At 36.6% G+C, this 23,952-nt stretch overlaps 1 protein-coding gene across 5 annotated transcripts in view; it reads left to right on the top strand.

The window, feature by feature from the left end:
* Positions 1-23,952, top strand: part of ATG5 (autophagy related 5) — a 129,185-nt gene that overhangs the window by 36,384 nt on the left and 68,849 nt on the right. For all 5 annotated transcript variants that reach the window (XM_047734006.1, XM_047734007.1, XM_047734008.1 and 2 more), the window contains one exon: positions 11,204-11,366. In XM_047734006.1, the coding sequence (XP_047589962.1) occupies positions 11,204-11,366 (163 nt within the window). The remainder of the gene's footprint in view (positions 1-11,203; positions 11,367-23,952) is intronic.

The following is a 23,952-nucleotide window of genomic DNA, read 5'->3' as shown; positions in this document are numbered from 1 at the left end:
TGTACTGGTATGTTCATAGCAACATTAGTCATAATAGCCAAAAAGTGGAAGCATCCCCAGTGTTCATCAGCAGATGAGTGGGTAAACAAAATGTATATCCATATAATAGAATATAGTTGGCCCTTGAACAGCATGTGTGGGTCCACTCATGTCCAGATTTTTTTTGATAAATATAGTATTGTAATATTTTCTTTTCCTTAACATTTTCTATCTTGTAGCTTACTCTCTTATAAAATACGTGTATAAGACATACACCACACAAAACATTGGATTGATTGTTTATGTTACTGGTAAGGCTTCCAGTCAACAGGTTATTAGTAGTTAAATTTGGGGAGAGTCAAAAGTTATATGCAGATTTTCAAGTACATGGGGAGAGGTGTGGGTTGGCACCCCTAACCACTTGTTTGAGGGTCAACAGTATAATTTGGTCATGAAAAGAAATGAAGTATTTATACATGCTATAGCATAGATGAACTTTGACATGTCATGATTAGTAAAAGAAGGAAGACACAAAAGGGCTGCATATTGTATGCATACTGGATTCATTTATATGAAGTGTTCAGAATATGCAAAATCTGTAGAGACAGAAAGTAAATTAGTGTGACTGCTTATAAATATGAGGTTTCTTTCTGGAGTTATATAATTTGATAGTGGTGATTGTTTTATACCTTGTGAATATACTAAAAACTACTGAAATGTACTTTTTTAAATGGTAAATTTAAGTGAATCATATTTGAATTACATCTCAATTTAAAAGAAATAATGGTTAATAATTTTTCGTATTTGGGGAGAAAACAATCTTTGTGTTGAAAAAGCTCAGGAAATCCAAAGCAAGTAAATATATAGGAAAACACACAGGTATACCGTAGTCAGACTGGTGAAAACCAATATAGAAAGTCTATACAAAAAAAGAAACATGACATAAAAGAAAACAGTAAGTGATGATGAATGATGGCTGCTGTCTTATGAGATCAAAGTACAATGCAGTGATATCTTAAAGCACTGAAAGAAGCTACAGACAGGAGTGAAGAATGCTAGAAATGGTAGATAAGTGATAAATACAAAAGATTACCCCTTTAGCTTTTTTTTTTAAGCAAATGACTACTAAAAGCAAGAATAATAATATAATTTTTTTTAAAGATTTTATTTATTTATTTGACAGAGAGAAATCACAAGTAGGCAGAGAGGCAGGCAGAGAGAGAGAGGAGGAAGCAGGCTTCCCGCTGAGCAGAAAGCCCGATGTGGGGCTCGAACCCAGGACCTGGGATCATGACCTGAGCCGAAGGCAGCGGCTTAACCCACTGAGCCACCCAGGCGCCCCAAGAATAATAATATAATTTTAAAGAAGGGTTTGTGTCTTTGTAAATAAAATGTATGACCATATTTGTCCAAAGGATGGGGTTACTGAATCATCAGTTAACTGTGGGTCAAAGAAGAAATCACAAGGGAAGTTTAAGAATATTTCAAGCTAAATGATAATGGAAACACAACAGAATTTAAGTTTGTGGGCTTCACATAAAGCTGTGCTTAGAGGGATTTAAAACTTTCTGTAGTAGGAAAACACAGCTTACTGATACCAGGAACAAAAAAATGGGATATTACTACTGATCCTACAGCCATTAAAAGGATAGTAGGAGATATAATGAACAACTTTATGCCAGTGAATTTGACAAATGGACATACTCAACAAAATATAATTTACTGAAATTGACACAATAAATCGAAATGAGTAGCCTCTAAATATATGTAGAAGTGGATTTGTAATTAAAAATTACAAAGTGAAATTCACAAAGTTTCATTGATGAGTTCTATCAAATATTTAAGGAACAAATAGTACTAATCTTCACAGACTTTTTTCAGAAAACAGAAGAGGAGGGACTATTTCCCAGTTTGTTTAACAGGCCAGAGTAACTGATACAAGAATGTGTAATGGTTATTAAAGGAAAAAAAAATACAGCCCAATATCCCTCATGAGCATAAATACAAACACTGTCAAGAAAATACTAACAAACTGAATCTTCAATAAAGGATAGTACACCACAACCTGGTTGAGATTGTCCCAGGAATATAAGGGTGATTCAAATATCAATGAATCAGTGTAGGTCAGCACATTTACAGAAAAATAGAAAAAAGTCATACAATCACATAGATCCTTACCAAAAAAGCTTTTGACAAAATTCAGTACCCATTTATCTTCAAAACTCTTAGCAAACTTAGGAATAATAGGGAATCCCCTCGATTTGGCAAAGAGTGAATATGAAAAATCTAGAGCTAAAATCATGCTAAACGGTGGCTTATTGAATGTTTCACCCTAAGATCAGGAAAAAGGGAAAGGATATCTGTTCCTACCACTTCTATGGGTAGTTTTGCTTTACTGCAAAACAAGTATTCCTAAAAAACAAGGCGCTGTTAAAAATCACAGGACTTACAGGGAAAATGCATTAAGGGCACAAAACCAAAAACTATTAGTGAACCTAATAAAGGCTCCTAGGAGGTTTCCTACAGGAACCTAATAAAGGCTAATAAAAATAAAATAAAACCTAAAAAAAGTAAAAGTTTTACATAGGTTAAATGGTTAAATACATAAATACTACCACAAGTTTGGCACTTTATATAGAAAAAGACTAAGTTTGCTTGTAGAGATGAGGATCAGAAGGGATTACAGCTTGCCAATGAAGTGGTGGAAGAAAAGTTATCAAATCAGACAAAATTGTAGCTTTGAAGTGGATGAGTATAGTTTGTAACATAAATTGAGGTAACAGGTCTATTGCTGAGGTTACGTTTTGTATATTTTGTGGCTCAGTTTAGCTGGGTGCAGTTTCTGCGTTCATTTGGTATTTTTTATGGACAGTATTTACAGAAGTAAATACGAAATTCACATTGCTGAAATTGTTCCCTAATATATGATTTGCTTTGGAACAAATCCAAAAAACTTGAATAGTTTAAATATATACATAAATGTGTGTGTGTGCATATATATATATATATATACACACACACTATTTATAAATATATATGCATATAATATATGTATGTTTATATAGGAACAATTAGCATGTGAAAAGATGTTCAGTACCTTTATTCATCAGGGAGGTGTATGTTTAAATCACAGTGAGTGCTCAGGGCACCTGGTGGCTCAGTTGGTTAAGCTTCTGACTTGGTTTTGGCTCTCGTCATGATCTCAGGGCCATAAGATTGAGCCCCGTGTCAAGCTCTCTGCTCAGTGGGGAACGTGCTTCTCTGTCTCCCTCTACCTGCCGTGTCCCCTGCTTGTGGGCACTCTGTGTCAAATAAATAATTTAATCTTTAAAAAAAAAAAAAGAAAAATGATAACATGTTCACAAAAGACTTGTGAACTTGGATACAATCTTTTTTTTTTTTTAAGATTTTATTTGTCAGAGAGCACAAGCGGGGGGAGCAACAGCCAGAGGGGGAAGCAAGCTCCCCATTGAGCAAGGAGCCCAGCGTGGGACTTGATCCCAGTACCTGGGGATCAGGACCTGAGCTGAAGGCAGACACCTAACTGACTGAGCCACCCATGCATCCTTCTGGATACAATTGTAATGTGTACTAACAGGTTTTTGGGTGAACAGAGTGGTTTATCAATCCAGTGATGTAGTACTTAGCAGCAGAAGGCAACTATTTATACATAGTAACATAGATGAATTTCAAAAGCATTATGCTAATAAGTAAAAAATGCTACTAATCTTGTGCTACAAATCAGCTCAGCTAGTTGGGTCATAATGAGGGAACTGATTGCAAAGGGCACCAAAGAACTTCTCGAGTGTGATAGTAATATTTTATGTCTTGTTTGGGCTGACACTTAGGTAGTGTTAGTTTATTTAACTGTACACTTAAAATTTCTACATTTCACTCTGAATTGTATCTCAATGAAGTTGACTTAATTTACAGAGTTTATTGAGAAAGCACAAGTGAGAACAGTCATGGTCTCTACCTTGTGGAGCTTAAGAGTAGTATGACCTAAGAACATAAATATTGCAGAGTCAACTATATGAACTTTGTAAACTTAACCTACACTTGGGAAGTAAGAAATTTCTTGGAGGAAGTAATGTTGAAACTGAACCTGAAGATGGAGGAGGATATTTTTGGATAGTTGTATAAGTGGTCAAGTGATAGGCAAGGAGAAAGTGTTCTAGGCAAAGGAGATATTTTGTGCAGAGGCACAGAAATGAGAGAGTATGGCTAAAAGAATGTTTGAGCAGATGACAGATCAAGATCATTAGGGCCGAGAATGTGTGTGGGGGAGAAAGGAAAGAAAATGAAATAAGTGGGGGGGTGGGGAGCAGGAGATTATCATGAAGAGGTTAGCAGAAGATCTAAGTCATTTAGAACCTTGAAGGCTTTGGACGAAGTTTGATTTTATCATAAAAGAGCAGAGCAGCTGAGTGAGAAGATCTGATTTTCATTTTAGGAAGATCCCTGTGACTCCAAATGTGAAAAATGGAATTAAAGGGGTTAAGATTTGGGGCCTGGACCCAGCTGCAGCGTTTTTCAGAAATGTCAGATAGTTGTTAGTTTGTACTAGGAAAGCAGCTCTGGGAATGCTGAAAGTGAATGGGTTCAGATCTGTTTAAGATGTGGATTCAATAGAACTTGCTTGAATACAGGAAATGAGGGAGGAGGAGTTGGGGGGGGGGACTTATTTCTTTACTTTGGAATTTGTTGAAGTCTCCTCTGCCTTATGCCATGTCTCATAGATTAATGAGTGTATGGGTCCTAGTCATGGGAAGGATCTTGGCTGGAGACAGATTGAGACTTACTAGTCTGTAAATGATGAGGAAGTAGGTAAGTTTATGAAGGGGAGTATGTGAGATGAAAAAAAAGCAATGAGGTGCTAGACTAGAAACTTGAAAAATACCAAGATTTGGGGCATCTGGGTGACTTAGTCAGTTAAGCATCCAACTCTTGGTTTTGGCTCAGACTGTGAGCTCAGGGTTGTGAGATGAAGCCTGACACAGGAGATTTTCTTTTATTTATTTATTTATTTTTTATTTTTTATTTTTTAAAAGATTTTATTTATTTATTTGACAGACAGAGATCACAACTAGGCAGAGAGGCAGGCAGAGAAAGAGAGAGAGGAGGAAGCAGGCTCCCCGCAGAGCAGAGAGCCCGATGTGGGGCTCGATCCCAAGACCCTGGGATCATGACCCGAGCTGAAGGCAGAGGCCCCAACCCACTGAGCCACCCAGGCTCCCCGACACAGGAGATTTTCTACTGGAGATTTTCTCCCTCTCTCTCTGCTCCTCCTCCCGTCAAATAAAATAAATAAATAAAATCTTAAAAAAAAAAAAAGAAAGAAAGAAAGAAAGAAAGAAAGAAAGAAAAAAGGAATGGTGCCAGAATAGGCTTTTGGAAATGAGAAAGAGAAACTAAGAAAAATAAGTGTGGTGTCACAGACTTGAGGATGACTGCTTCAAGGAGTATATTCAGAGGTTTTTGATGTCTGCTGAGGACTTAAAAGAAGGCCTGGGAGGTATCATTGTTGACCTTTAGGACAACAGTTGGCAAGAGTGGTGAGGACAGTGAACAGATTGCATGGGTAAGAGCTGACTGCCCGCTTGGTCACCTTAAACGTTGGCTCTGAAGGGGAGAAGAGAGAGGACTGTAGCCAGAAGGAAACTGAGGTTGAAGGAAGTTTTTTTTTTTTTTTTTTTGGTGTTTGTTTTATTTTGGAAACAACTAATGAGAAACAGTGATTAGAAAGAAAATCGTTACAGATAATTACAGAAAAAAATGGGAATAATTAACTGAACTGGACTTCAAAGATTCACAGAATGGGATCTAGCAAACAGGTGGGGAAATAGTACTTAGATTGTACCAGGAGGGAAGCAAATGATTGGCTGAAGGTAAGTTTGTAGATTGGCTCTTGGTAAAATTAGAAGATTTAAGAAAATTGGGGCACCTAGCTGATGTTGGAGTTGTGAGTTTGAGACCCATTTTGGGTGTGGAGATTACTTAAAAATAAAATCTCCAAAAAAAAAAAAAAAAAGATTTAAGAGAATCAAGAAAATTTAACAAATTTTAGCGCTGATTTTAGCATTGATTCCCATTAACTTTTATAGCATATTCTTCTCTCAACCTGAAAATTATATCTTAGAAAATTATTTGAAAAATCTTCTCCCTTTCTATCCCTGCATGCACACATACCAAAGTGATCTTGGAAAGAAATCTTAAGATTTTACTAAAAGTAAGCCTTTAAACTATGCCCTTGTATTTTCCCTGTAGAATGCTGAGTCTACTGTTAGAGGTGACTCAACAATGAAAATAACATTGCTGCGTATGTTAATTTGCTTACTTTGCTGTAATGAAATGCCACAGACTAGATGGCTTAAAAACAAGAGAAACTTATCTTCTCACAGTTCACGAGGCTGGAAAATCGAAGATCAAGGTCCAGCAGGGTTCAGTTTCCAGTGAGGATTGTCTTCCTGGTGTGCAGATATTTGCCTTCTCTCTCTGTCCTTATATGTCCTTTCCTCCTTGTGTGTGGAGAGCAAGAGTGAGGCTGAAAACAAGAGGGAGAGAGAGAGGGAGAGCGCGGCGCGCCAGAGAGAGCGCGCTGGCGTGCTCGAGCTTTTCCTTGTCTTTTCTAGAAGGACACTAATCTTGTTAGATCAGGGCCCCACCCATATGAACTCATTTAACCTTAATTGATTCCTTAGGGTTCCATCTCCAGATATAGCCACACTGAGGATTAGGGCTTTTCAACACAAGAATATTAGAGGGACACAAACAGTGAGTCCATAACACTATATTAGCAACTCTTGCATTTTTAATGGGGTATTAGATTCTTTATGGATCATATGGAAAATTTTTGTTTTGCTCTCTTGAGGTATAGTTGACATACAGCATTATATTTTAAGTGTATAACATAATTTGATATTTGTATATATTGCAAAAAGATCGCTAGTTAACATCCATCATCATATATAGTTACAACATTTTTTTCCTTGTCATGAGAATTAAGATTTACTCTCTTAGCAACTTTCAAATATGCAATATTACTGTATTAACTATAGTCCTCAAGCTATACGTTACATCTCCATGACTTATTTATTTCATAACTAGAAGTTTATACCTTTTAATACCCTTCATCCTTTTTGCCTAACCCACCACCCCCTACCTCTGGCCAACTATCAGTTTATTTTCTATATCTATGAGCTTTATTTTTTCCCCTTTTAGATTCCACATATAAGTGAGGTCATTATGGCATGCATCTCTCTGTTAACTGTTTTATTCAGATAATGCCTCAGAGTCCATCCATGTTGTCACAAATGTTGAGATCTTGTTCTTTTTAATGGTTGAATAATATTCCATTCTATACATACACTACATCTTCTTTATCCATTCTTTATCCATTCATCCATCAGTAGACAGATTGTCTCCATGTCCTGGCTGTTGTAAATAATGCTGCAGTGAATATGGGAGTGCATGTATCTTTCTGAGATAGTGGTTTCGTTTTCTTTGGATAAATACTTAGAAGTGGAATTGCTGGATTATATGTATTTTATTTTTAAGTTTTTGAGAAGCCTCCATTCTGTTTTCTGTAGTGGCTGCACCAGTTTATATTCCATCAGTACAAAGAGTTCCTTTTTCTCTGCATCCTCAACATTTGTTATCTTTTTGATAATAGCCATTCTGATAGGTATGAAGTGATATCTCATTGTGGTTTTGATTTGCATTTCTCTGAGAATCAGTGATGTTGAGCATCATGTGCCTATTTGTTGCATGTATATCTTTGGAAAAAAATCTCTGTTCAGATCTTCTGCCTGTTTTTTTTTTTTAATATTTTATCTATTTATTTGGAAAACAGAGATCATAAGTAGGCAGAGGCAGGCAGGAGGTGGGGGAAGCAGACTCCCCGCTGAGCAGAGAGCCCTATACGGGGCTTGATCCCAGGACCCTGAGACCATGACCTGAGTCAAAGGCAGAGGCTTAATCCACTGAGCCACCCAGGGGTCCCTCTTCTACCTATTTTTTAATTGGAGGTTTGGTTTTTCTTGATGACTTGTATGAGTTCATTATATATTTTGGATATTACCCCTTTACTGGATATATGATTTGCAAGAATTTTCTCCTCTATGCTAGGTTGCCTTTTCATTTTGTTGATGGTTTTCATTGCTGTATACAAACCTTTTAGTTTGTTCTTGTCCTACTTGGTTTGTGTTTTTTGCTTTTGTTTCCCTTGCTTTTGGTGCCGAGCTTGCAATATTATCAATAAATTGAAAGGCTTTTTTTTTCCCCCACTTTTAAGTAGTTCTAGCTTAGTATTGTTCGTTTATCTCTAATCAGACTGTCTGGATTAATATTTTAATTGAAGGACACTGGTAATAATATCTAAGTAAATGATACTTTCCAGATTACTTCTGTAAAAGTAAATTAGATTAGTTTATCAGGCATTCTGACTTGGAAGATTCATGAAAGTAAATAAATGTAGGTCAGACTTACATCTTTATTTACAAGAATTTGTTTGGGCTGAAGAGATACGCACCTAAACACAACTGCTGATGTGTGTAAGAAGATATTAAGAATGTAATGAATCAAGAGTCTGTCTGGAATCTTACTGTGAAGCTTTTAAAAAAGGATTTCCTACCCCCACCCCAACCTAATCATGGAAGGAGGAACATCTCTTAAGTAGGAGCTGAGGGGGCTTTGACTGAGACATCTGTCACTTTATTCATTGCCACAATTAATTCAGTTGCTGTGACTGACTACGTAGATGTTTCCTCTTTCAGTTACTGCTCTTGTATTTCCTTTGAGTTAATTTCATTAAGTAGTTCACTTTCCTCCTAGATAGAGATGCAGAATATTCTGTTGAGCATGCATATACAAATACGTGCACTCTCTCTCGAGAGACCCCTCATTTGCAGTTGAGACTTAGTTGTTTGGAACTGTCAGCTATCAATTGTGGGTGTCCCCACTGGTTAAATTTAGAAACCTGCAAAACAATGGAAATCTGGGAAAGGCGAAACTTCAGTACCTTCTCTGATTGAGAAGGAGTAGCAGCCTGTACTGAAGCAACACTAGAAATTGGTGGGGTTTTCCCTCCTGATTTCTCAAACCACCTAACTCCTTTTTTTCATAATCAGATTGTATACAGTTTTTAAGAAATTCTAACAGTACATAAGCTTAAATAGGTCATAAATGCAAACTACATGGAAATAATATTTTCTTTGGAATATGAGCTTTCATATTTTTTGCCATTCACACATAACCAAAATAGACAATTAATTTAGCAGCATAGAGAACTGTAGAATATCCAAAGAAGCTATTCTAAATTAAGAGATCAAGTATGTGGTTAAAACAAAGTTAAAATTTTCTTAAATAGAAATAATTGTTATAATGCTAATTCATTTAAATATAATAGAATTTATATGATGTGCATTTTATTATTTATCCTGGTCAGGAAGTCAGGACAAATACCTTCAGTCTAGCCTAAGCAAAGCAAATACAGCTGATTTTAAAGATGATTAGAGCATGGGACCCTCTCTCTGCCATCCATATCCTCTTCCATTGTTTAGTTTTGCCTTTCTCTCTCTCATACTCATCTTTTGCCTTTTCATTTTTACAGACTTTTATATTTTCTCATATTCTTTACCCTTTTGTGTCTGTGTCTGAAAACATCTACCTTCATTCTTTATGGATTTTTAGTTCAAGAGCACCATGAATCTAGAATCCCTTTGTACCTAGAGAGACAATTTGTCTCAGTTGTTCCCCTCTCCTCTAGGCAGTTGTGACCAGTGGGTAGTTAAATAGTGGCTTCCCTTTTTACTCAGCAGATCTATGAGATCAGACTCTATTAAACAGAAGGAGGGGTGACTGATTCCATTTGCATCTCAAAAATAAACTTTAGAAATAGCAATAGGTAGTCAAGTGCCTTTTCTTTTGGTAGAAGGGCATGTACTTAAGTTTCCTAGTCATTCTGGCACTTTCCATTACTTGGATAATTTAATGTTTTCCGTTAATAGTGTCCAAATAGGCTATAACTAAATGCTTTTTTTCTGCCATATTATTTGTCTCAGTTTTTATCAAAGGACTTACAGAACCGTGACTTTTTGGTAAAATAATGTTCAAATATAATTATCTTAAGTATTTAGGTCTTATGGAGGAAGTGGTATTGCGTAGTACTTAAAAACTGGGACTCCTGAGTCAGAATAATCCTAGCTTGACCACATACATATGACTCTGTCTGCTCTCTGAGCTTTTTAATTAACTAGTTAATTAATTTTTTTTATCTATGAAATAGCAATAACAGTACTTTTTACCTCAAAGATCATTACAAAGATGAAATTATATAGTCCATATAAAAAACATTAGTGCAATGTCCATCACACAGTAAGTGTTCAGTTAGTGTTGGCTCTTATTATTAATCTTTCTTCTTTCAGTGAAAAGAGCATTAGTCATCTCATTTATACCGCTTATCTGTCCAGTGATCATTGCTTCAACTGCCTAAAAGATTCAGTGTAGGTATAGGGTATAAATTTAGCTATTTCATCTTAAAAGCTAGGTTTTAAAGCTTAATCAGGGTCAAATTGACCTACAGCAAACTATACATGTTAAAATGTACACTTTGATAAGTTTATACTACAATTTATGTATTCATTTACCTATTGACATTTAGGATGTTTCCTGGTTTTTGGCTATTACAAATAAAGCCACTGTGAATATTCACACACAAGTCTTTGTATGGACAGAGGTTTTTGTTCTCTTAGGTAATTACCTAGTTGTAGAATGACTGGTTCTGATGATAGGTATATGTTTACCTTTTTTAAAAGACTACTAAACTGTTTCCAAAGTGGTTGTCCTGTTTTACGTCCTCACTAGCAGTGTATGTACGTTCCCTTCCACATTCTTGTCAGTATTAAATGGCTGATCACAAAGCTATTTTTTAAATTATTACTCTTTCATATCCTTCTTTTATGTTTTTTTTTCTTTTATGTTGTTTTAAACTACATATCGTTACATAAGAAGGATTATTTGGAAAAAGCACAAAATATGCCAGGTAGCTAGAGATTTTTAACTTAAAATTTAAAAAGTATTTGGAATTATACTTTAATCTCTTTTCTGGGAAGTTAACAGATGGTTTGCTAAAAATACTGGCTAATTGGGGGAGATACACTTCCTTAAGAAGCTAATTTTCTAATATGTGTACCTGTTTTATGTATGTGTTTTTTTCCTTTGGTAGAGTTTTCCAGAAAAGGACCTTCTGCACTGTCCATCTAAGGATGCAATTGAAGCTCATTTTATGTCTTGTGTGAAGGAAGCTGATGCATTAAAGCATAAAAGTCAAGTAATCAATGAAATGCAGAAGAAAGATCATAAACAGCTATGGATGGGATTACAAAATGGTAAATATTGCAGTTTAATTTCTGACTACCACTTTATAAAGTATGAAATAACTATAATCCTGTGAGTAATTTGTACGTCTTAGAATTAGTGGTACAAGTTTAAATTCCAGCCTCTACACACAAAATTTTGCAAAGAAGCTACCTTGTAGTATTCCCTTACATTGTACTACATCCTTCTCTTTATGGATTTTCTAGCATTAGAGTTGCTTTGCCCATAACATCAGATGGTATAAACTTCCTGCATTTAGCTTCTGGAGAAAGTGCCCTTATTGCTAGTCATGATCTTTCTAGAATTACAACTGAGTACCTTGTGTGCATATTAGAGTACCTCCCCCTAGGTAGGGCACAGACTCCAACACCTGCTTTCTCAGAGTACTAAGACTTGCTTTGTACTTGGATTCTGTCTCTCCTGGCTGGGATTTAGAAAATACATTCAAGGGGAAAGCTGAGAGGAATCTGCAGTTCCCCTCTATATTTTTCATCTTTTAGATCCTAGCTCCTTAATTTTGCCTGCATTGATTGTCTTCCAATGCCTTCAACACATTTGTCTTACTTACAGGTAGCCATTATTTTGCATGGGTCCAGTATGCATGAATTTCAGTTAACATGCTGTAGTTAAATAATACCAGGTCCTTAACAGAATGGTTCAAATTTCACTTGGTACTGTGTATTAACTGAAATTACATAAAGTATAAACTATATTACTAACTCTTTAGTCCATGAGTCATTTAACAACAGATGTGCATCATGATCAAAGACTAGTCACATCACTTCTTTCAGTGTCTGTCAGTGAATCATCATTAGTCATCTATTATTTAGTTTACCTACAGACAGCAAAGCATGTAGTTGTGTTGCCTTCTTGTCTCCAGATAAGCCCATATAACATTTTATACAGTTGCATAATTGAGAGAGGTAATTGGCCAAGAAAGATGAAAGTATGGCAAAGAAACAAAAAGTGATAATGCTGATAGCAGCATTTTACTAAAATAGTGGAATTATAGAGGAAACTACTGACTATGGGAATGTTGACACTACTGCCTTTTGAGAGACTAGATATGCAGCCACAGGAAGTTAGTGAAGGTGAACTTTTCCACATAAATGAGGTAGAGGTTGTGACAAAAAGGGTGAATTTATCCCAGAGAAAGTGATGCTGGCAAAAAACTTAGCATTAAAGGATCTCTCAGAGATATTTTATGACATTGGAAATGCAAATGGTAACATGTTTGGAAATTGATCCAGGCTTAGAAAGGAATATGACAGTTTGGCAAGGTTTAGGAAAGATGCTTCCTTGTAGGGTATGTGTCAAGAAAGCAAGTACTATTCAAACTGTGCTTAAAGTTTTTACAGAGCAGTAAATAAAGGGCTTGAATTCTCAGTGTTTCTAATGTTTTAAATTACAGTGTACTAAACACATTAGTTTTATTCATTTTCTTACACATTTATAACTGAGTTTTTAATGTTTGCACAGTTTTTAAAGATCACACATTTGATTATTAAGATCACTTTATGTGGTTTCATGGTCGCTTTTCCAGCCCTACACTATTGTGTAAAGCAACAACTGCCTATGTTTTATCCATCTTTTATAGTTATTTTTGGATAGAGAATTAGTTCAATATAAGGTAAACTTTTCATGGCAATAACTAGGAATAAAATAGAAGACCCATCTTCCCCTCAACCCCTCCCAGAAAAAAAACATAATTTTTAAAAAATGTGATCCATTTTTATCTTTTGGACTATATTGTCACCATGTCACAGAGGTGTTTGTGATTATTTAGTATTAAAGTTTCACTGTGCAAAACAGGGCATTATCTGAGACTTCAGTAATGAAAAGGTACATATTTATGACACTCTGTACTCTACATTGAATGTTCTCATTTCTTTTAAGTCTCTTAGATTTGAGTTTCATGGAGTTGGTCTTTAGTTTTATATTTGTGTGTCTGGTATTTCTAAATTAGATTACAAACTCTGCAAAGACAGGCCTTTGCCTCTTTTATCTTACTGAATATACAAATTCCTATTAATTAAAAGAGTTTACAGCCCTTTAAGAAGGTGTACTTTTTCCTTTCTCTTGCTGGCTATTTGAAGATGAACTGAAATTTTAGGAGACTTGTGAATAAGATAACCTAAAAGGAAGAAGGTCAAATCTTATCAAGAAAGCAGGGATACGAGAATAATTTGGCTTCAGAATTGAAGTGAATAATTTTAATTGGTATTTAAATAGGTGTTCTTGAAATCTATAGTGAGTGTGGTGAGTCTGCTATAGAGAGCTTTGGAATTCAGCAGAGGATTCTAAAAATGCTTGAAATATTTCACTTGAGGCATTGGAGGCTTGGGCGTGGTGGGTGGTGGTTAAGAGTGTTTAGGGACACCTGGGTGGCACAGTCGGTTAAGCATTTGACTTGGTTTCAGCTCAGGTTGTGATCTCAGGTTCATTAGATCAAGCCCTGCATCAGCTCTGCTCTCAGTGCAGATCTCCTTGAGATTCTGTCTCCCTCTGCCCCTCTTTCATGCTCTCTCTCTCTCAAATAAATAAATCTTGAGAAAGGGGAAAAAAAAGTTGTTTAGTCTCAGCTCTCCTAGCAGCTCCATAGGGCAACTCACTCAATCCCTTCAAGCTTCAGTTTCTTTATATGTAAAACAAGAGACTATCTGCTATGTTCTTTTATAGGTGTCCTGGAGGCTTTAACGAAACACTACTACAGTTTATGTGAAAGTGCACGAAAGGAAGTAAAACTGTTTTGATAAAAAGAATTGTTGAGAAGTCATGTTGGAGACCCTAGAACAGGGGTTGGCAAACTATGATCATGGGCCAGCCACCTTTTTTGTAAATAAATGAATATTTGTTAGAACCCTTCCACACCCATTTATTTGTGTATTGCCTGTGACTGCTTTCATGCTATAGTAGCGGAGCTAAATAGTTCTAACAGAGACCAGGTGGCCCACAGCCTACAATATTTACTCTCTCTGACGCTCATAGCAAACACTTGGCAGCTCAGAGAAGGTTGACCAGACCAACAGCTCATGTTTATCATTGACCTAAAGCACGAGTTGAAATGTCACATTCAGAACTTGGTATAACGACTTAGTCTAAGTATAACTTAATTATTGGACTTGGTCTAATAACTGCATTGCTGTTTTTTGGCCTAATATTCCTTTTTTCCTGTTTTTGTCTTAGCGCCTGTTCTTTCTTGCATATACAACTGTTTTAAAGTTAGCATTGCTAAGTTTAATTTTGTTAAATTAAAAAAATTTATTAAATTACTTTTCAAATTGAGTTTCATTAAATCTGACTTAAAATGGTATGCGGTTAAAATGTACTTTATTCCATTTTTATTTTTAGCTATACATTTTTTTTCGTAGCTATTATTGTTTGTATTGGTAATGAGTGAGGTTACACTCAAAATCTTCTGTGTAGGGTACCCTGTGGGTACTGGAGACCTTGGTAGTTTATTTATTCTACTTTTAAAAAACTAAAATATTCATTTAGGAAATTTTTAACTACGTAAATGTTGTTGCTAGAAGATATATTTTGGTGGCGTCTGGGTGGCTAAGTCAGTTAAGTGTCTGCCTTCGGCTCAGGTCATGATCCCAGGGGCCTGGGATTGAGCTTGCTTCTCCCTCTCCCACTGCCTGCTGTTACCCCTGCTTGTGCTCTCTCTCTTTGTCAAATAAATAAAATCTTTAAAACAAAACAAAATAAAACAAAAACAGAGGCACCTGGGTGGCTCAGTTGGTTAAGCATCTGCCTTTGGCCCAGGTCATGATCCCAGAGTCCAGAATCGAGCCCCACATTGGGGTCCCTGCTCAGTGGGATTGTGCTTCTCTTCCCCTGGCCCCGCAGCTGGTGTGCTCACTCACACACTTTCATACGTGCACAAAATAATAAAATCTTTTTAAAAAAGAATATATTTTGGGATAAAAGACTGAATGTTACCTACATTAAAGTAAATTGGTGAAATGTGGGTGTAGTATTCCTTCTGCCTAAAATGCCCTTTCCATCTTTTTGTCTAATTCCTACTTATGTTTTAATGTGCATCTCCATTGTCACCTGCTATGTGAAGCTTTCTTTTTAAATTTTTTTTAGGCAACAAATATTTATAGGACATCTAACATGAGCCTTGACACTCTGCTAGGAGTTCGTGATCAGCAGTGATAAAACAGACATGCACTCTGTGATGGAGCTTATGGTGGCATGGAGGCAGAATTATCCGTATTTTCATGCTGTCATGCCACCTTGTCCATTTATATGCACTTTTGCTCTCATATTTTACCACACTCTGGTATAGTTATGGTTTATGTAATTCTACTAGAATATAAATTTCTCCTGGTTAGAGTGTAGTGTACATTTTTGAATCCCTAGCACCAAGTCTAGTCTTAGGCATAGAGCAGATAAAACAAATACTGAATGACTATTTTATTCCTTTTTAATACTGTAAGGAAATAAGGTTAACAGCCTTTTATAAGTAGTTTAATACTACTTATTAAAGTAATAGAGGTAGTGTTTTGTTTGAATTTATTTATGGAAATCCAAAGGAAGGTCTTATTAATTTGTGAATGCAAAGATACTTCACCTTTTGGTTTGTCTAATTGTAAATTGGTCAGAGTTGAGGCATAGAAGATGGTAAATGTTATTTCATTCAGAACTGCACCTGTAGATCGTAACAACTAAACAACAATTTAAACAGTTTTTGAATACTTTCAAATGCTAATTTTAATTTTTCAGATCTGTGTGAAAGAGAAATAAGAAAAGCTTTTGAAACCAAGAAAACTCATTTAAGACATACTGTGCCTTTCAGTGTTTTTTATGGGTTTTCATTTTAGATATAAAAGTATTTAAGCTCCCTGTGAAACCAAGTTAATGACCACAAAAAAGAAAAGAAAGTAATATTTTTATCATTTATGAGGCTGTTACCACTACACGTGCAGGCTCTTTTCTATTAAATGTCAATAGGCTGTTTTTCTTATAAGCAAGAGATTTAAAGAAATCTCTAAAAAATATTTTCAACATAATATATGACTTAGTTTTCAGCCTTGGTTTTTTGAGTATACTAAAAAAGATAGCATTAAATAAATTCCCTAGTCCTTTAGTCAATTATTTGGTAGTGTACCATTTTAACATAAAACTGGTTTCTAAGAGGAAAGTGATGAGTGAAGGGTGATTTTTATAACAAGTCATAATATTTTGAAAATACTTTTGTTTGCTAGGTGATATAAAAGATAATCGTAATGGTTTTATCTCTTTGGAAGCTTGTATGATAAAGACAGTTGGGTTGTAATTGCATTGCTTTGTTTTTATCAGTTGCATATAGTAGATTCAGTATTGGACTGACAATCTGTTGGTCTAAGAAGGATCTAATATTTAACTCATCAGTTCTGTGGTCTGGCAGATCACTTTCCTCTGTGAGCTGGAGTTCCTTATAAATGAATGTGCTAAGACTTCCTGAGACTTACATTCAAGGACTGCAAAGTGGTGATCCCATAGACCTGCATTCTTATGATTAGATATTTTCAACTGATTCCAAAGGATTTCTTGGAAGAAGAATTACTGTTGATAATCTCTCTCTCCTCCTGCTCCCTCTTTCTTCCTTCCCCTTCCTGCCTTCCTCTTACCTTTTCCCATTTCCCTGTTCCCTTCTTCCCTCTCCCTTTTTCTCTCTCCCTCTCCCTGTCCCCTTGAAGCAGGACTTAAGTGAAAGATAACTTTCCAGAAATAAGTGTGGTATCATAGAAGGACTACTAAAACAGAGAGAGAAGAGATTTTAAGACTCAACTCTGTATCTTGAAGCTTCAGTTTCTGTGATTTTGTTACAGTGTCAGATACTGTTCTAGATGTAGGTGGTATGGAAGGAGGCTCCTAAGTAGAACCTTCAACCTTTTTTCTGTATGAAAGGTCACTATTTGATAAGCTTTCTGTTTGTCTTTTTTTTTTTTTTAATATATTTATTTATTTATTTATTTATTTGACAGAGAGACACAGCGAGAGAGGGGATGCAAGAGAGGGAGTGAGAGAGGGAAAAGCAGGCTTCCTGATGAGCGGGGAACCTGATGCGGGTTGAAGGCAGATGCTCAAGGACTGAGCCACACAGGCACCCTGTTTGTCTTTAGCAAAAGATTTTTAGGGGCACCTGGGTGGCTCAGTACGTTAAGCCTCTGTCTTCAGCTCAGGTCATGATCTCAGGGTCCTGGGTTTGAGTGCCGCATTGGGCTCTCTGCCTGCCTCTCTGCCTACTTGTGATCTCTCTCTCTCTGTCAAATAAACAAATAAAATCTTTAAAAGAAAAAAAAAAAGAAAAGAAAGATTTTTATCAATCATGAGAACACTGAGCCTCCACTGAGCAGAGAGAAAAGTATAATGAAGCCCCACTATGTGTCGCCCAGCCTCAGCAGTTAGCAATATGTGGCCAGTCTTCTTTCATCTATTATTTCTCATTCCTCCCCCACTCTGGGTTTATAGGAATTTTTTTCTTTCATCCAGTGCCACCAGCATTGCTTATAGATTTATATCCTTCATAGATTTTATACTCTGATATTTAATCAAGTCTTGGAAACAACATTCTTTATAGAAGAGTCGTGCCCAGATCCTGGTAGTTTGGTTCAGTCATTTGCAAGAAATCTGCCAGGCACGGGAGCCACTGGGGTACATGTGACAGGCATGGCCCTTCCTTCAGAGTTCACAGTCTACTAGGGGAACCAGATGTTAAACAGATAGCCTCTAAATAATTATTACATTTATAGCTTGAGTTGTAGAGGAAGGAAGAAGGGATAGAGAGCAGGGTGGTCGTGATGAAAGGGTTCCAGGCATAGGGAATGGTCTGGGTGAGGCAGAGAAACAGAAAAGAGCTGCTGAGAGCTTAGAGGAGACCATTCTGAGTAGAGCATGGTGATCAAGATTGAGAGTGGAAAGTCACGAACAGTACACATTAGGCCTGGCGGTGCAAATTAGAGTGAGACCCTATCTATCCAGGGCTTTATAGGCTATTTTAATGATAATTGATCTTAATCCCCAGGAATGGAGATGGGATAGATAGGGGATCATTGAAAGATTTTAAGCAAGAATATGACAGAGTCAGATTTTCTTTTTAAAGGCATCTCTTTGAATGCAGTATGGTTAGTGAATTCAAAGAGAGCAAACATGGAATTAAAAGACCACTAGGAGGGCGCCTGGGTGGCTCAGTGGGTTAAGCCGCTGCCTTTGGCTCAGGTCATGATCTCAGGGTCCTGGGATTGAGTCCCGCATCGGGTTCTCTGCTCGGCAGAGATCCTGCTTCCCTCTCTCTCTCTGCCTGCCTCTCCATCTACTTGTGATCTCTCTCTGTCAAATAAATAAATAAAATCTTTAAAAAAAAAAAAAAGACCACTAGGAGTCCATTCCAGTGGTTAGGTGAGACATGGCAATTGTTTATAAATGATGGCCTTGAGAATAGAGAGAAGTAGGTGGATTTGAGAAATATTTGAGATACAGAATTGTTAAGACTGAGTATTTGGTTGACTGTAACAAGTAATAGAATGAGAACTGTCAAAGTTGATTCCCAGATGTTGCAGAAACGAGTGAGTGCGCCTAACTAGTTTTATGCAGCTTACACATATTATCCAAAAGTAGATCTTTGCTGTTTTGTTACATTTAAGATACCACTTTTTAATGCCCAGTCCCTTAGTACAATTAAAAATTTTTTTTAAGATTTTTAAGTAATCTCTACACCCAGCGTGGTGCTTGAGCCTACAGCCCCAAGATCACAAGAGGATCAAGAGTCTTACCCTCCACCAACTGAGCCAGCCAGTCACCCCCTCCTTAATGCTGTCATAAAAGGGAATGTAGGTCACTTTGATGCCATACCTATTTTTAAATATCACCTGATTTCTGCTAATACTATTTTGCTTTCTGAATGCTGAAAAACAAAATTTTGCTTAGAGTTGACATCAGGCTTACTAGTTGATAGCATCCACTCATACTTTTAAGTTGAAACATTCGCCTGTCTCCTTACCTCAACCACCTCTCCCGTTCTCCATTGTTTCATAAAATTTTTGGCTTGGGTTTTATAATCCTTTTAGTTCTTTTAATGTCTTCCAAAGTAATTCCCCTTTATGTATTAACTTAAAGCAGCATACCTACAAAAGCAGAGTAGCTATGTTATTTCTGAGCCTATTGAGGGATTTTCATTTCAGCTCCATTTTTTCACTCTCTTCTTTGAAGATCATTCTGTGTTGGAGAAGATGGAAGCTAAACAGAAGTCCAATAGTCGAGCTTTCTGTCTCTTATGATACTGCTTTCCCCAGTAATGTTTTCCATGTTTTCTTTCTTTGCCATACATTGTTTAGGAAGTTCATTTTGCCTTTCTTATTTTTTTATAAGCCTCATCTTAGGGTTGGTGTTGGCCTTCCTGCTACTCTTTTTTTTTTTTTTTCTTCCTGCTACTCTTAACATGTTCCTTGTATTAGGGTTCTCCAGAGAACCAATTTCAAGAATATATACATAGGGGCGCCTGGGTGGCTAAGTCGTTGGGCATCTGTCTGCCTTTGGCTCGGGTCATGATCCCCGTGTTCTGGGATCAAGCCCTGCATCAGGCTCCCTTCTCGGCGGGAAGCCTGCTTCTCCCTCTCCCACTCCCCCTGCCTATGTTCCCTCTCTTGCTGTCTCTCTCTCTCTCTCTCTGCCAAATGAATAAAATCTTTTAAAAAAAAAAAGAATATATACATAAAAAGAGATTTATTATGGGAAATTGGCTCATATGATTGTGGGAGCTTAGAAGTACCATGATTTGCCTTCTACAAGCTGGAAATCTAAGAAAGCCAGTCATGTAATTCAATCTGAGATAGAAGTCCTGAGAAACCAGGGGAGCCAGTGGTATAAATTGTAGACTGATGGCGTGAGAAGATGAAATGAGTTGTCTCAGCTCAATACGTGGGCAGGAAAAGACTGAATTCCTTCTTCTTCCTTCCCCTTCCTTTTTTTCTGTTTAGGTCCTCAACTGATTAGGTAATCCCCACCCACATCAAGGTGGACAGTCTACTGAAGGTTCACCTATTCAGTTACTAATCTCATCTGGAAACACTCTCACAGTCATACCCAGAAATAAGGTTTAGTCTGGGCATTCCATGACTAGTCAAGTTGACCCATAAGATTAACTATCACATTCCTGATAAAACTTGGTCGTGTTTTATGGGTGTCATTTTAATGTTAATTCATTGAATTCATTTAGTTACTGTTACTGAATCTGTGCTGGAGTTAAAGCAGTGAACAGAACAGACTGAAATTCATACCCTTATGCAACCAAAATTATTGTGGGGGAGAACAGATAAATGTGGCGTGTGTGTGTGTGTGTGTGTGTGTGTGTATCTATCTGTGTATATATGTGTATCTAGTATATCTGTATATGTATATGTATAAAATATTTCTATGTGTCACATGATAATAAGTGCTATGGGAGAAAAGTAAAGCAAGGAAATATGAGAAAGAATTGTATTGGAATAGGGCATTGCTATTTTAAATAGAATGGTCATGGAAGGTCTCACTGATTTTGTGACATTAAGTATAGATCTGAAGTAGCACTATGTGTTTATCTAGGGTTAGTACCTTCCTAGGAGAAGGAACAGCAAGGGCAAAGCCTTGAGGTAGGAGAATGCTATGCAGTTTCGAAGAATCTAATCCTGTTTATAGCTTTTTGAAGTTAAAGATAACGTAAGTTTTTTTTTTTCCTAGGATCCCCCTTCTTCTCTAGTCTTCTTGTCATATTTTCCCTCTACCTTTATAGTCTCACTTTTTTTTTTTAACATTCTTTGTAGCAAAAATGACACCTTTTTTTATATCTAGTTTTTTTCATAAGTCTCCTGGGACACAAAGCATCCTTTTGATAGTTGATTTTACACTATTTCAAAAACAATAAACAAAGTGTTAAGAATAGCTACAAGGAGGGATTGGACCTATTTATATTAAGGTGGTTAAGGAAGACCTCTTTGAAGAGATAATATTTAACCTGAAATCTTAAGGATGGGAGAGAACCAATCATTTAAGGGAATAACGTGCTTCAAGGACATGAAGCAACAAAGAGTTGGTATGTTTTAAGGAACCAAAAGAAGGCCACTGTGTCTTGGAAAATAGTGACCAAGAGGGAAGGGTGACATGAGATGAGACTGGAGAGATGGGAAAGAGCTAGATGATATAGGCCAACGAAAATAATTCAGATGTTAAGTGCAGTGGGAAGCCTTTGGAGAATTTTTAAGCAAGAGTGATGAGATGCAAAAATGATGTAAGAGCATTGTTTTCTGAATGAAGAATAGGCAAGAAGGAGCCACGATGGTAATTTGAGAGGCCACAGCAGTAGGTCCAGGTATCAGATGATGGTGGCCTCTAGGGTGATGATGGTTAGAGATGGAGAAAATTCACTAAATTTGGGGTTTGTTCTGGAGATAGAATGGACAGAATCTATTACTAGGTTGGCTATAAGTTTAGGGTGAAAAAAGGGGAAAGAATCATTTCTGGATTCCAGCTGGGACATCTAGATGGATAGTGCTGCTTAGTACTGTGATATGAAATAACTAGATGGAGAATAGGTTTGGGTTGGGGAAGAAAGCCATTGAGAAGGTCAGCTTTGAGGCTGAACGTTTGAGATGTCTCTGAGACACTGATGTAGAGATATATTGCGAGGTAGAGAGGTATTGCTAGAGTCAAGTATTGTGACTGTGTGTCGGTAGATGGAGGTGGCTTGATAAATTTGAATTGAATGCTGCAGCTTCTAATTTCATACTGGTTTACTTTTTATAAGTACATCTTTATTATTTCATCTTTAAGGATATGACGGTTAATGTTCCCAGTGATATAAGGCAGTGAAATATGGAGCAATTCCATATATTCCTGATGTTTGGTGGTTCTTTATACCCACTGTGCTGACTTAGTCATTTCCATTATTTTGCCTGCAATTCAAGAAGGTGAGGGAGTTAAAGCTGTGTGTGTGGCATTCAGGAATCTACAACTTTGTAAGAAAGTTGCTTAAAGCAAATTATTAACCTGCTTAAGCATTCAGTTGAATTTTACTATGGAACAGACGGGCATTTTACTCTACTATATTACGTCTTTTAAATCAGTCTCTGTGTTCTACTTTCTGTAATTAAAAATAGTGATGGAAATCTGAATAGTTTATGTATTTGTGTTTTATTGTAAAGCTATACAGATACTTTGTTAGACTTCTGGAGAAAGATTGCTCATGAAAGTACATGATTTAAATGAATAAGTAAATTTGGTAATAATTTGGATCATAGCCTCTTACAGTTCTTTGGGTAGACTTGGCAGTGAACATCATGGACAGTAAAACTTGGTGAAAACATTTAGACAGTTATTTCATAATATGCTACACATTATCCTAACATAAGTTTATTGGAAAGAGTCCATTAATAACAGTGAATGGTTGTATGTCCCAAGTTCACCAGTGGTAGGGAATATATTTTGCATATGAGATGCAGTTGATATGTGTATAAATCTGTATAACTAAGTTGATTGTCTAAACTTGGATTAATAATTGAAAATACTTTTAGTGAATTTTTAGTGTTATAGGAACACGAAGATTTGGTTTGTAATGTCCTTTTAATTTCAAACCATCTATGGTAAAAGGACTGCTTCATCATATCTTTTATTTATATTTGATCCAGTTAAAAAAATTTTCTTAAAATTTATTCCTCCTAACATACTGTCATTTTTTCCCCATAAAGTCAGTGTGGGAGGGTTTAAGAAGCTTTTCTTCCACTGTATAGAGGAAATGCAAGCAAACATCTGTCTCATAAATGATTTTCCACTGTTGGAGTCATGGCCTGTCATTACTATTTAAATTTATAACACAGTTCCTCTTTAAAAAAGAAAATTACACAATACAGGTATATATGCATTTGTAGTTTAACTTAATTTGTTTTTAAATGAATATTTTGTTTTGGAAACTTAAGAATTTTATGATTTAAGAGAACAGAAAACCTCAGAGGTACTTATTTTCCTAATTTTTGTTTTGTTTTGTCCATTTGCTCATTACTTTTCTTAAGAGTACCATTTCTCAAAGTGTAGACAGTTGGGTCAGAAGTATCAGCATGATGTAGGAACAGATTAGCAATGTACCCTAGACCAACTGAATCACAAACTCTGGGGTCCCAGCAAAAGGTCCCAGCAACCTTATGGTTCCATAAGCCCTCCAGGTGATTGAGATGCACTAAAGTTTGAAAACTTAAGTTCTCTGGAGCAGGATTTCTCAACCTCAGCAATATAGATATTTTGGAGTGAGTAATTCTTTGGTGTTGGGGCAGGGGCAGGGAGGGAGCTACCTTGTGCATTGTGGGGTGTTTGGAGCATTCCTGGTCTTTGTACCCACTCACTAGATGCCAGTAGCACACTACTCCCCACTCTCTATCATGACATTAAAAAATATCTTCAGACATCGTAAAATAGCCCCCTAGGGACAAACTGACCCATTTGAAAACCACTGCTCTTGAGAGAAGTGATAGAGAGGTAATGGGGTAAACTGCTTCTCTTCTAGAGTAGCAGGGATCACTTCCCGAGTACGCAGTTTCTGTGCTGGGCACTTCACATGAGTTCTCATTGTTGCCGGAGTGG

Source organism: Lutra lutra, chromosome 6 (assembly GCF_902655055.1).
Source record: "Lutra lutra chromosome 6, mLutLut1.2, whole genome shotgun sequence".
In the NCBI taxonomy this organism is placed as follows: domain Eukaryota; kingdom Metazoa; phylum Chordata; class Mammalia; order Carnivora; family Mustelidae; genus Lutra; species Lutra lutra.
This window is presented reverse-complemented; position numbering and strand designations above follow the sequence as displayed.